The sequence below is a fragment of the Chlorocebus sabaeus genome, chromosome 8, assembly GCF_047675955.1.
Source record: "Chlorocebus sabaeus isolate Y175 chromosome 8, mChlSab1.0.hap1, whole genome shotgun sequence".
NCBI lineage: Eukaryota > Metazoa > Chordata > Mammalia > Primates > Cercopithecidae > Chlorocebus > Chlorocebus sabaeus.
The window spans coordinates 135,918,820-135,932,557 of record NC_132911.1 but is presented as its reverse complement, the minus strand read 5'-3'; the positions used below and the strand labels follow the sequence as shown (position 1 = coordinate 135,932,557).

The 13,738-nt window shown below is 44.2% G+C and overlaps 1 protein-coding gene across 1 annotated transcript in view; it reads left to right on the top strand.

Annotated features, from left to right (window-relative positions):
• The window catches only part of KCNQ3 (potassium voltage-gated channel subfamily Q member 3), a 360,844-nt gene that overhangs the window by 307,243 nt on the left and 39,863 nt on the right, over positions 1-13,738 (top strand). Inside the window, exons 5-8 of the mRNA XM_008001559.3 lie at positions 3,298-3,453; positions 4,560-4,670; positions 6,241-6,336; positions 8,472-8,566. Coding sequence (XP_007999750.2) covers positions 3,298-3,453; positions 4,560-4,670; positions 6,241-6,336; positions 8,472-8,566 — 458 coding nt within the window. The remainder of the gene's footprint in view (positions 1-3,297; positions 3,454-4,559; positions 4,671-6,240; positions 6,337-8,471; positions 8,567-13,738) is intronic.

Below are 13,738 nucleotides of genomic sequence, written 5' to 3'. Positions count from 1 at the left end.
CCGGTTCTGTTTCTGGGGAGCTGGACCTGACGCAGTGAGCCCTGGGCAATTTGACATTAAGGAGCTTAGAGTTTTCCTTATGCATGTTAACGTGACCATGCCACCTGTAGCTGGACACCTCCAAAACATACCCACACAACCCCTTGTTCTTCTGTCTCAAGGATGCACCTAGATAACGTTGAAGGGGTAGTGGTTTCCTATGAGATCGCATCTCAGAGTAGAATATGAGCTTGGGAGTCAGACAGCAACTTGGCTCAAAATTCAGCTCTGCCACCTTCCAGCCAGAAAGCCTTAAAGATGTCATTCTATTTTTATGAGCTTCCTCCGTGGTAAAAATGTGAATCCTCCTGGGTGCTCATGCCAGAAAAGGTGCATTTAAATGCCTGGTAAGTCATAGGTGCTCATTAATAGTAATGTTTATTATTCTGAATATGTTGTTCCTCACATACCATACACATACGTATAGACATAAAATGGAGTGAAAGTATAAAATACCTGGGAATCTTTCAGCTTAGAATGCAATTTCTTGCCATCTGTGTTTTATTTTTCATCTGTGCTGCTTCTGGCTGCAGAATCATTGAGGTCAGAGCATCCTTTACAGGCCCTTTTCTTCCTCCTGACCTTCTATTTTATCTTTTATCAAAGGACACATTAATAAAACCCCTGTGGGTTCAGCCATAACCCGTATCCATGGAGCTGAGTTGATTCACAGTTCTGGTCAACACTGGTGCTAAAAATTGCTGGTTTAGGCCCTTGTGCTGTGTTCCTCCAGATTATAACAGATCCCCAGTGCCTGCTGGCTTTTGCCATGTAATTACCAGAGACCATTGGAAGTTTGTGATGTAATTCCTCAGTAAATATGATCTAGCACTGCAGCCAGACCCCAGTGAGGCAGATACTCTTTCCTAGGAGTGGGAAAAGGCTCTGGAGCAGAGTTTTCTGCATAAAAACTTAGATTTACAGGCTCTTGTTAGACTCCAAAGTACATGTTGTGAGTCCTCCTGAAAGCTTGTGCTACCAGAGCTGGGAGGAAGCTCTTCCCCAAGGGAATCACCAATAGTACTGGCAAATGGACATTTATCAATTCATTTCTTCATTGTACTCTGGGCCGGGTTCAATGGCTGACTCTTCTGGGCACTCAGAGATGAAGTGTGGGAGGCTCTGTTGCACAGGGTTAAACTTTCAAAGTTAATGCTTTCACTAGAGGATAGGTCAGGTTCTCCTCCCAAAATAAATGAGCCCTAGAGCTCCCACCACCCAGCACAAAAACCTACACATCTCCTGGCTCACACTGTATCTGATGTGTGCTGGGTGGGCCCCATCCGTCTTGAATATGAGGACTTGAGTCACCAAAGCAGGGGAGAGGAACCTGGAGAATCCTGCAGAATGGATTTAAGGGACAAGGAGGGATTCGCTCTCATCACTTTCCCATATTGGCTGAACCCCAGTACCTTAGCCTCAACTTGACTGCAGGGGAGCCTCAGCAGGTTCAGGAGCTACCTGTTGGGGAACAGTCACAGGTTCTGCCACAGAGCTGCTGGCAAAAATTGTATAAAGTCAGAATTATTTGGAATAACTGCAAAGTAAATGACTATAAAGTACAGAATTAGGACCCATTTTCACTCCTTTTTGGTGACTGTTATACCATCCCTTATTAATCTAGAACAGTCAGTTTTTATGTGCACACAGAAACAGACAACTATTTCTTTGCTTAAGTACCAGATGAAACTTCTGACTTGCATTTGGGGGCCGGAGGGTATGAAAAAACATATAAGCAGTAGGCTCATACTCCACAAGCAAGAGGCTTCTGCTCAGGCGATCACTGGGGAAGGACTAGTCCGTGCACCTTTTCGTTCTCAAATTCCCTGCAGCACAGAACCTCGCTCACCAAAGGGAATGGCTGGCTGGGTTGCCTGTATCATCTAAGCAAACCCCTCTGCTATAGAACAAACTCACACCAGTACAACATGTGTGTGATGCTGTGGGCAAGGCCAGAGCATAATAGCAAGTGAGCATAATAAAATGTTGGAGGCCTGGAGAAGTATGTTTAGAAAATGGGGAGGGAATAAAGGAACCACAGCTGAACTCTATCTTTCATTGGGGAAGCAAACATTAGAAAAATTTCATAGTGGAGGTGACATGAGTCTGAAGATGACTCCATGCTCTTTGGTTGATCCCATTGCAGGAGGGCTATTCAGACTGCAGGACCCATGTGAGCCAAGTTCTGCATGGAGGCAGGAAGCAATCCTGTCAGGAAGATTCTACTGGCCCAGAAGGGCCAGTTGACTGACCGCAGATGGTCAAATATAGGAAAGATACCAATGTGAACAACTTTGCTCTCTGAGATGACTCAGCAAGAATGACAGACAGTCTTAAATCTCCATATTGTGTTTACCCATAACCTTGCCTTTCTTCCTGCCCAGCCTACTATGATAAACCTTGAAACTGGAATAGGATGAGAGAAAGAGAGAAAGTTGGAGCTGGAAGGAGCGTTAGGTCTTGTCTCCATTAGGAGTTTTGAAACTTCATTGAAGTTTCCGTCCATACCATCCTGACTATTACTTAGCACTTTTCATTAAATCACCTTACTCTTGTTTACTTAGTCATATGTCCTAGTCTATTATGTGACAATATCCATGAAATTACAGGCTGTATGACTTCTTTTGCTTCTTTTGCATAGGCTCTAAATCAATATTTAATGTAAAGCTGCATTTCAGCAGTCGTACACATGACGATTTCAGGAACTCTGTGGCTCTGTCCCTTCATGTAAAAAATGAGGATACTAACATTTAGGAGAAGAGGAGAATCTGCCCATGGCCACACCATAAACTGGTGTCAGGGCTGGGTCTCTGTCCACAGCCCTGTCCACTATGCAGTGCTGCCTCTGGCTTGCTGCTGCTTTCCTGGTTGTACTGAGCTTTCTCCTGGCTCCACGCAGTCCTGCATAGACCTGAGTCTCCTGAGTCCTGAGCCTTATATCAGAAGAAGCAGCCACTTCCTCCTGCCTTCTTGCCTTCCTCTGAAGCCTCTTGAGGTGTGATATTGAAGTGGCCCTTAGCTAGAAATCTTCCTCTCCTCTTGGAGCCATACACTTGTTCTGTTAATTAGTGATGAAATAACTACCATGTTACTGATCCCATTTTACAGTGATGGAAGATGAAGATCAGAGAAGGTGAGTGATTTGGCCACAGTCACAGAACTGATGAACGTGGACTCCAACTCCGGTGTGTCTGGCTCCAGCATCCACTCAATGACTCCCCAGTGACCACTTTTTATGTCCTCTGCTGATTCTTTCAGGAACTCATCACCGCCTGGTACATCGGTTTCCTGACACTCATCCTTTCTTCATTTCTTGTCTACCTGGTTGAGAAAGATGTCCCAGAGGTGGATGCACAAGGAGAGGAGATGAAAGAGGAGTTTGAGACCTATGCAGATGCCCTGTGGTGGGGCCTGGTGAGTCACTACCTTGGAGGCCAACTCTGTAGGATTGACCATCAGAGTCAGAGAGAGGTGGAGGGCATCACGTGAGCATGTTCAGCCAGGCAGCTGCATTCTGTAGTCAGAAGTAAGAGCTAGACCTGTTTCAGCTTGGAACCTGCTGACAGGAGACCCTCCTTCATGGTGTGCACTTGGAATTGACTTTTCTCTAGTGTTTATAAGAAGCCAGGGCTTGGAACAGCCTGGTTGCATGGTCGTTTAGGGACCTAGTCTTACCAGTCATAGGCTATTTTCAGCCAAGCCATGCTTGTGCGAACAAACCCAGTGACAGATACACACGTGTGCTCACACAGACCTGTGTGTGCACAACCGTACACCCACAAGGACACACAGTACTTAAGCTGGCATTCACTGAAGGCTTGCTTTGCTCCAGAGCATGTCTCTGGGTGCTTTACTTTCACTAACCTACTTTAAACTCAAACTACTTCTATCATTAGCTCTTTTTAAAAATAGGGAAACTGAGGCATAAAGAAGTTAAGTAACTTAACGGTCTTTCAGCCAGTAAGTGGCTAACCTGGGATTTGAAGCCAGACAGTTAGACTCCGGAGGCCACACTGTCAACTGCTCTGATAATCCTGCCTTTCACATGCAGATACACACGCATAAGTACACGTATACTGATAACGTAAACATGTAAACACACACAGGAATATACTAAACACACCAGAATAGACACATACACAGACATTAGACATGCACGCATGTATATACAATACATACAAATATACTCACAAGCACACATATATTCACAAACATGGCTATAAATAAAATCACAAATTCTCAAATATACACATACATGAACGCTCGTGTACGTACGCATTTGTAATTATTGAAATATTTGTTGACTGATTGACTAAGGTAGGAAATCCTTAACTTATCAACAAGTCTCAAGGCATCCATATAAGTTACTAGGTACTTGGTGTCTTTTCTCCTAAGGGAACCTTGTTATAAATGGAAACATTGCCCAAGCTGATAGAGAGGCTTACAGGTAGAGCTCAGTTGACATTTTCCTGAAATTCCTCTCCATGGGGTACTCCATGTCTGAACTCTTCTCTCTTCAGATCACACTGGCCACCATTGGCTATGGAGACAAAACACCCAAAACATGGGAAGGCCGTCTGATTGCTGCCACCTTTTCCTTAATTGGCGTCTCCTTTTTTGCCCTTCCAGCAGTAAGTACCTTTGATATATGACATCCCCAATGTGACATGCAGGACCCCTTACCACCTGGCCCCAGCTCAGCTTTCCAGTCTCATCTATCCTCTCATACCCTACCAACTCCCTAGCCATTCCCTTAAGCATGATGATCCTGCTTTTCTGCCATGGGCCCTGCTGCTTTCCTTTGCCAAAAATTTCTTCAAACATCAACTCCTCTTTCAATGCTGCCTTCTTTAGGCTGAGTTAGTCGCTCTGGGCGTAACCCTGGGAATATTTATGTAAAGGAGTTTCTGGCCTTATGCTAGGATTACACATTTCCAGATCTGACTCCTGCAGAGGACTTTGAACTCCTTGGGTTCTGGGATTACATTTTTCATTCATGCATTCCCAGTGCCTTGCACAGAACAGGGCCTTCATTTATGTGAGCTCCCTTCTCTTGTCCTGTCACTTACTGGCTTATGTAAAAAATACATTTCTCTCAAGAATAAGCCTTGACCTATGTATGATAGAGTAACTTCCCCAAAGCCTGGTGTCCAGATATGTAATAATAATGAAAACAGATTGCATTTGTTGAACACACTACGTGCCTGAATCATGTCAAATGCTTTACCCACATTATTTCATTTAATCTTCATGGCAACATTATGGGTTGGGTCTGTTTTTATCTCAGGTTTTCAAATGTGAAACCTGAGACTTAATTGGGTTAGTAAATTTTCTACAGTCACAAGGCTATTGGATTGTAGAGCCAGGAATCCCAAGTCCACTGGTTCTAAAACCTGGCTCTTAATCACGAAGCTTGAAAAAACTTTTAAGTAACAATCTCCCTGCCACGTACTTCATCTTCCATTCTTTCATTGGCAACGTTCTTTCTCTATTCACAGCCCTACCTTGTCTGTTTTTTTTTTTTTTTTTTTTTTCCTAAGCTATTTGAGCTTGGGCAAATGACCTTCCTGAATCTCAGTTTTCTCATTGATGAGTCAGGACCATAGGAATGTTACAAGATCTTCAAGTTCTCTTTCAGCTTGAAAAGTGTGTGTTTCTGGCCACTTAATCCACTGTCAAGTCTGACCTGAAAATCAAAACAGATCCCAATTCTGGGAAGTTCTGGCTATAGTCAAAGTATGAAGTGAGAGTTCAAGCAGCTAAAATATTTTTAAAACTCAATTAACATTACTGGGCATCTATTTTGTGCAGTACCCCTTACTGGCAGTTTATACAGATTATCTCACTTTTTTCTTAACAAAATCATGCATTAGGTATTATTATCCCACATCCCTGTATGGAAAAAAAAAACATGATGCAACAGGGCTAAGGGGCTTGCCCAGGCCCTCACACCCAGAAAGTGGCAGTGTCAGAATTGGAACCCAGGTCTTCCTGACTTCAAGGCTCATTTCACTTAACCAAGCTCCCTACTCTCTTCAAGAGAAGGAAGGGCTCTTTCCCCCTTCCCTTCTTTGTACAATGTTGTCACCTCAGGGACTTGGAGTGCAGTTCAGCCCTACAGTCCCCATTACCCTGGCAATGGAGCGGGAATGCTGGGAGAGTCTAGCTGGGGGCTGACTTCCTGCCTGCCTCTCTTTCCAGGGCATCCTGGGGTCTGGGCTGGCCCTCAAGGTGCAGGAGCAACACCGTCAGAAGCACTTTGAGAAAAGGAGGAAGCCAGCTGCTGAGCTCATTCAGGTCTGTCTGCCTGGGAATGAACTGGAATGGGATTAAGATCCATGCATTTGCACATATGTGTGTATGCATGCATGTGTGCACATGTGGAGGGGACATCCTCATGAACTGGGACAGGACCCAGGATTTTATGTGTATCTGTGTGTCTTACGTGTCTGTGTGTGTGTGTGTATTAATGTGCCCAGGCAGGAGCAGGCCTGCTTACACATGCTTACTTGTGGATGGCTATGGAAGTTTCCATGGGTATCTATTTCACCTGTTCCTCTGTGTACTGAAGGTGACAATCCTGTCACTCATTCAGTTTCTAAGCCAAGCAAGAAATAGACAGAGAACTCAAGGATCAACCTGTCAGCTTTTTTTTGATATGGTGGTGTTTTGAGCTTTTTTTGAGACTCTCTTGTCCAGGCTGACGTGTAGTGGTGTGATCATAACTCACTGCAGCCTCCATCTCCCAGGCTCAAGCAGTCCTCCCACCTCAGCCTCCTGAGTAGTTGGGACTACAGGCATGCACCACCACGTGCACCACTATGTGCACCACTTGACCTGGTTAATTTTTTAAATTTATTTTTGGTAGAGATGAGGTCTTACTATGTTGCCCAGGCTGGTCTCAAACTCCTGCACTCAAGCCATCCTCCTGCTTCGGCCTCCCAGAGTTCTGGGATTATAGGTATGAGTTGTGGCACCTGGCCTCAGCTCTTTTACTGATGGTGTGCTGGAGATGAGAATTTGGTGTGGACTTGGGGCTGTACTAGGCTTTCTTCTCCTTCTACTTCCCCTCAGATTTGACCTAGGGACCCACAGGGAAGAGTCAGCCTAATGTCCAGGTGCTTAGGCAATCCGCTACAAGGAGAGCAGTCTCTGTCATATCTGCCAAGCAGAGATCCCATAAGCCAAGAGAGAAAGAGATGCCTTACATGTGCAAAATATTAAACCAGTTTTCCCATTTGTGCTGCCCAGTAGACAACCATGGACCAGAGGATGTTGGACATGCAACTGCCAGCCTTCTGTCTCCATCCCTAGCCTCACATGGGCTGGGGGTTGCGGGGAGCAGTGAGAGGTGATGAGAGAGGCAGAAGTGTTCCCTGTTATATTTCAGAGGGAGTTCCTGCTTTGTTTTAGTGGGTTATTGGAGGATGAGGGCACAGTGAATAGGAAAGCAGAGTGTCCTATCAACAGCTGTCTGCTTGCGAGGGCATGGCCACCCACTTGTGAACTTTCTCCAGTCATAGCGAGTGTCTGTGTGGTTCTGCGTGCCTGACTCAAGATTGTGTGTGATGTCATCCTGCATATTATGGTTCTTAGGCCAGTCCCAGTTTCCCAGAGCCTGTCCCATTAACTCCCCACACCCCAAACCATCAGAGAATCCTAGAGATTCTAGGATATTTGTGTCAAAACATCTCCTAGGCTCTCTCTTGCACCCGGAAATGGTACAAAAGACTCTGTTCTTCTATCTGTTTGACTGAGAAGTCTCAGGGAACCTTCTGGAAAGTGTGGTACTTGTTTCTCTTCATTTTTAAATATTTTATTGTTTACTTTTTTTTGAGACAGTCTTTTACTCTACAACCCAGGTTGGAGTGCAGTGGTGCGATCATGGCTCACTGCAGCCTCGACCTCCTGGGCTCAATTTATCCTCCCAACTCAGTCTCCCAGGTAGCTGGAACTGCAGGCATGTGCCACCATGCCCAGCGTTGTTCTTTTTTTTTTTTTTTTTTTTTTTTTTTTGGTAGAGATGAAGTTTCATTATGTTGCCCAGGCTGGTCTCCAACTCTTGGCCTCAAACGATTCTCCCACCTTGGTCTCCCAAAGTGCTGGGATTACAGGCATGAGCCATCGCACCGGCCTTTGCTACTTGTTCCTTTCAGGGATTTTGTGCCTACCACTCCTCTCCCTCTACTCCAGTTCATCTCTCCATTCCTCCACTCACCACAACACCAATTATAGCTCCCAGATGGTCAGGAAGTTTTTCTTCCCAAAGTAGCTTCAAAAAGCCAAAAATCTCGGTTTTTCTGCATGTTGACTCAATGCACATTCAAATTCTTAGGAGTCCAGGGCTTAAACGTTGTTCTGATGGTGTGGGATTCTGTGCGAAAGTTTCAGGAGGTGCCCACTCATTGTTGCCCCTCTTTTCTGCCCCTCAGGCTGCCTGGAGGTATTATGCTACCAACCCCAACAGGATTGACCTGGTGGCGACATGGAGGTTTTATGAATCAGTCGTCTCTTTTCCTTTCTTCAGGCAAGTGGGGACTCACCTGAACGCTCAGGGCATGACCAGCCATCTCTCCTGCGGTCTGTATTCATGTCTGTGGCCTCACAGTTCCCTGGAGAACACTCTTCAGGGCAGTGGTCCCCAGTTTGGGCTGCACACTAGAATTATCTGGGAGCTTAAACAGTTCTGGCTGGGCGTGGTGGCTCATGCCCATAATCCCAGCACTTTGGGAGGCCGAGGAGGGTGGATCACCTGAGGTCAGGAGTTCGATACCAGCCTGGCCAACATGGTGAAATCCTGTTTCTACTAAAAATGCAAAAATTAGCTAGGCATGGTGGTGTGTGCCTGTAATCCCAGCTACTCAGGAGACTGAGGCAGGAGAATTGCTTGAACCCAGGTGATGGAGGTTTCTGTGACCAGAGATTGTGCCACAGCACTCCAGCCTTGGTGACAGAGTGAGAGTGAGACCCTTTCTCAAAAAAAAAAAAAAAAGAAAAAATAATCTGATTCCTGTGCCACTCCTCAAGCTAATTAAGTCAGAATCCCCAGGGCTGGGGCCCCAGCATCAGTATATTTGGTGCTCCCCAGGTGATTCCTCTGTGCAGTCAGGGCTTCCCAGCTATCCAGCATGGAGTGACTGATAAGGAAAGGTCCAATCAATGTGTGAGCAGGATCAGTGGGTTGAGGAAGTGGGCAGCCCACAAAATGAGCCACTCTGAAATATTGGATGCTCCTCCAACCTGGGCATGGCCTGCACCCGCAGACTACTCTGGACTCCAGGAAAGGAAATGCAGAAGAGGACAGCAGGAAGAGTCCTCTGGTCACCCAGAGATGCTGTTTCGTGTTCTCAGAGGTGGGAGATTGAACTAAAGATCTCAGAGAAAAACAAGAACCTTTTTCCATGGTTATGGAAAAGGGAGAGGGAAATTAATATGCATTGGATGTCCACTATGCTCTAAGCATTAGAGTTCAAATTTCATTTAATCCTCACAGTTACCCTATGAGATAAGTCAGAAGATTTAAGGTGCATCAGACTCAATGGGGGTATTGTGCAAAGGTAGATCTGGCCTCCACTTCAGCAATTCTGATGGAGGTGTGATGGTAAATGCATCCTGAACAGGAGCTCCTGGGGTGGGGCCGAGCCGGTGGCCCAGAGTCCACACCTGGAGCCAGGCTGAATGGTTTGTACACCCAGGCTACTTTCAGAGAAGCTAGCAGAGTCAGGCTCTGACACGGAACCAATGTCAGCTACATCTGGAGGCCTTTGAAGCCCATGGTCTTTTCACTACTTGAGCTTCTAGAACAGACTGCTTTTTTTTTGTTTTTGATACTGGGGGCCTGAGTTCAGATTGTTAAGTGTATGTGTAGTGTGCTGGACTCCTAGAACCCTTGACTTGGAAAGAAACATAGATGGACAGTTAGCCTCATAGTTGGGGCTGGAACCTGCCTCAAAGCAAGTTTCTGTCATTGTGTCTACAGGTTCAGTGAACCCTCATATAACCCAATACTACTAGATAGCGGGCTCCCTCTGTGCCCAGCCACAACTCATCTGCAGACGCACACACACACACACACATTCATTATCCTCAATTAATCTTTCTACTCCCATCTCCAGATTATGGAAATAGAAGAGAATTGCAACTCATTTTCCTGCATAAAACCTTCCAGTCAGTGACCATGACAAAGTAAAGAAAGTCCAAAACCTGACCATCACCTCCAGGACCCTAAAATATTGGGCCCCTGATCACCACCCCCATGCGCCTCCTATCTTGCTTCACTCCTCAAAAGGTTCTAGTGGCAGGTGCCACTTTCTATTCAGGGCACTCAGGGCACTTGGTCCACTAATATTTTCGATCCCTTGTATGTGTTATTCACTGGGACAACCATGGAAGGTCACGGGTGACTTGCCGAAGAATCTAACTTTGATCCTGAAGGCAATGAGAAGCTAGATGAGCCAGAGAATGATATCAGTAGATCCATTTTTCAGGAATATGATAGCAAAGAGTGTGGAGGATGGATCTATGGACTCAAGTCAAAGCAAGGAGGTTAACTAGCAAATATCGTAGGGTTCAGAGTAAGAGGAAATGAGGGCCTAGATCAAGGTAAAAGCAGTTAGAAGGCAGAGTAGAAGGAGGACCTGAAAGAGAACAGGCAAAAGGGGCCCATGACTTGTGGGAGAGTTAGAGAGGTCAGAGGAAGCAAGTCTTCAATAAAAGACTGGGAAAGTTTGGGTATACTTACTTGTAACTAGACTTACTTGCTCAGACAGTGACTTATGTGTTTCCATTTGATTCTACAATGCTATCCTTGTTATAATCATTGAGGATTTGGGATAGCATAAAGCAGAGTCTTCTTAGAATGGGCAGATGACTTCCCCATAAGAGACCACAGTGACCTTGAACTCAAACAAGAACACTTTGGATGCAGAACCAAGACAATTTCCATTTGGTATGCATCCCAAGGTGTTGGCAATGGGCCCATTCTTTTGGGTTGATGTATTATAAATAAGACATTGTCCTAGCTGTCAGAGACTTGGAGGAGTACATTGTGCTGCAGACAGCTGCTGTGATATGAGAATGGTTTTTAAACTAAGAGAGTACATTTCTTTCTTTCTTTTTCCAAGGACAAAAGTATAATATCCCTAGAGAAATTCATTTAGCAACCATTCTGAAGCAAGGCAGTCCCTTGGGAAAAGAATGTCCCTGAATTCCAACCCACTCCATATGTTAATGGCAAAGAAGTAGCTGACAACACACTGGTGTTTTCTCACCTACCTCCGAAAGGTTTTCTTGTCTTTTGTTTATGCTTGCTTTAATAACAACTTTCTTGAGATACATTTCACAACCCATAAGAGGATTTTCCATACCGTAAAAGGTACCCTTTTAAAGTGAACAGTCAGTGGTTTTGAGTATATTCACAAATTGGGGTATCAATCACCACTATCTAGTTCTAGAACAATTTTATTATCCCAGGAAGAAATTCTGTCCCAATGAGCAGATACTCCTGGTTCCCTCTTCACCCCAGACCCTGCAATCACTATCTACTTTTTGTCTTTATTTCACCTATCCTGAACCTTGCAGAGTTTAATGAAATCATATAATATCTTTCTTTTATGCATAGTTTCTTTCACTTTGCATGTTTTCACGTTTCACTTGTATTGTAGTGTCTGTCAGAACCTTACTCCTTTTTATAGCCAAGTAATATTTGATTATATATACCACATTGTGTTTAATGATTCATCAGGTGTTGGAAATTTTGGTTGTTCCCACTTTTCGGCTTTTGTGAATAATGCTACTATGAACATTCACATACACGTCCTGTGGACATATGTTTTCAACTCTCTTGGGTATATGCCTAGGAGTAGGATTGGTAAGTCTATGTTTAACTTTCTGAGGAACTGCCAGACTGTTTTCCATAGTGGCTGCACCATTTTAGATTCCTGCCAAAGGTTTGGAAGGATGAAGTAGCGTAGCCCATCTGCAACATGATGCCATATCACAATTTTCAGCCTAGTGTAGTTCTTTGTTAATTTGCAAGTATCTATGTTTTGGGGGCTAGCAGTGATGGATGGTGGTGGTCCGTTCTTATTTTTTTAAACAAATTATAATTATAAACTCGTTGCTTTGGAATTGCAAAGAACTTCAAAGAGTTTCAAGCCCAAACCCAATTTTCTATGAGAAGAACCTGAGAGCCCCCAGAAGTTCAGGAACCCCCAAGAAGTTCAGGCCACATATCATATTGGGCATAAGTAAGGGCAAACCCAGGTCTTCTGATCTGCTGACCAGTGGAGGCTGAATGGACTTAAGGAAGATGCTGGGGTAGGAGTGATGGCAGATTATACATTCTTATATACAAGCAGGGATGAGGGAAGCTGTTAAAAATCAGACATTGCTTTTTATCAACAGAACACGTGCACTGTTTTATTCCTGGTAGGGAGAGTGGAATTATGTCTGACTTTTCATTTTCTACAGCTGCGCTGTTCAATATGGTAGCCACTAGCCTCGTTGACTAGTGAGAATTTGACAATTACCAGTGCAATTGAGGAAGAGATTTTTTAATTTTAATGTAAATAACCCTCTGTGACTAATGACTACTCTATTGGACAGCACAGCCCTGGAATTGTTAGCTATGAGAACTGAAATGGAGATGAGAAGACTTTGCCCACGATGTAGAAAACACTTGACCAAGAACAGGTAGTTCATTGTGTAACCAGGACTTGTTCCTTTTATGATGAGGGTCAAGATTATTGGAGTGCTTAGAAATGGAGAAAGGGGACTATATGCACTAGTCATTTCCTATGGCCAAATAACACTGGATCTGCTTTCATACATACTATCTTATTTAAGCTTTAGGATGTCCTGGAAGGTAAGTAGAAGGGGTAACCATTTATCATAACCCCACTTTTATAGGTAAAGAATAAGAGAGTCAATGAGATTAATTAGCTTACTTAATGTCACTCAGCTGATAAATGATGGAACAAAGATTGGAACCCAGGTCTTGTGCCAAAACCTATATTTTTATTTTGCTTTGTATCTCTGGGAAGAAAACATTATTTAGGGAGAAAACTGGATAAAATGATGATAAAATGATATAAGGGTCATTTTGATAGTAAGACCCATTCTTGAAGATTGTTGTTTGGATGGTCAAACTGAATAAAATGTGTGAGAGTAGTTGTCTTAGTCCTTAGCCCATAGCAAGTGTTCAATCTGTGCTGATTGAATCTGGGCTGCAAGGGAGTATTGATGCTGAAGGGGAAAGGAAGCCCCTGAATTACTGCCCTGGGAAACCACTGTTAGCAACCATGATCTAGAACACTCTGGAATGTTGTTAAAACCCTTTTATTCATTTATTCCATTTATTTAGCATATATTTATTGATCATCCCTTATGTGAACTCTATTTGGTATTGGGGATCTAACGGTTAACTGGACAGGTCAACTGCTCTGGTCCTATCCTATCATAAGGGTAGTGAAGATAAGATAGGGTTGTGCTCATGGGATGTTGTGACTTGGAGTTTGCTGGGGCTTTGGCTGGAGCAATCTCAGTGGAGCACTGGACACAGAAGCCAGATGACACAAACTAAAGGGTGATGAGGAAATGAGCAAGTAGGGACAGTGATTGTAGGTGACAGCTGGAGTGGATGTGAGGCCAAGAATTTTTTCTTTGATGGAAAGGGTCTAGTAGAGAAGGATAAATGTGC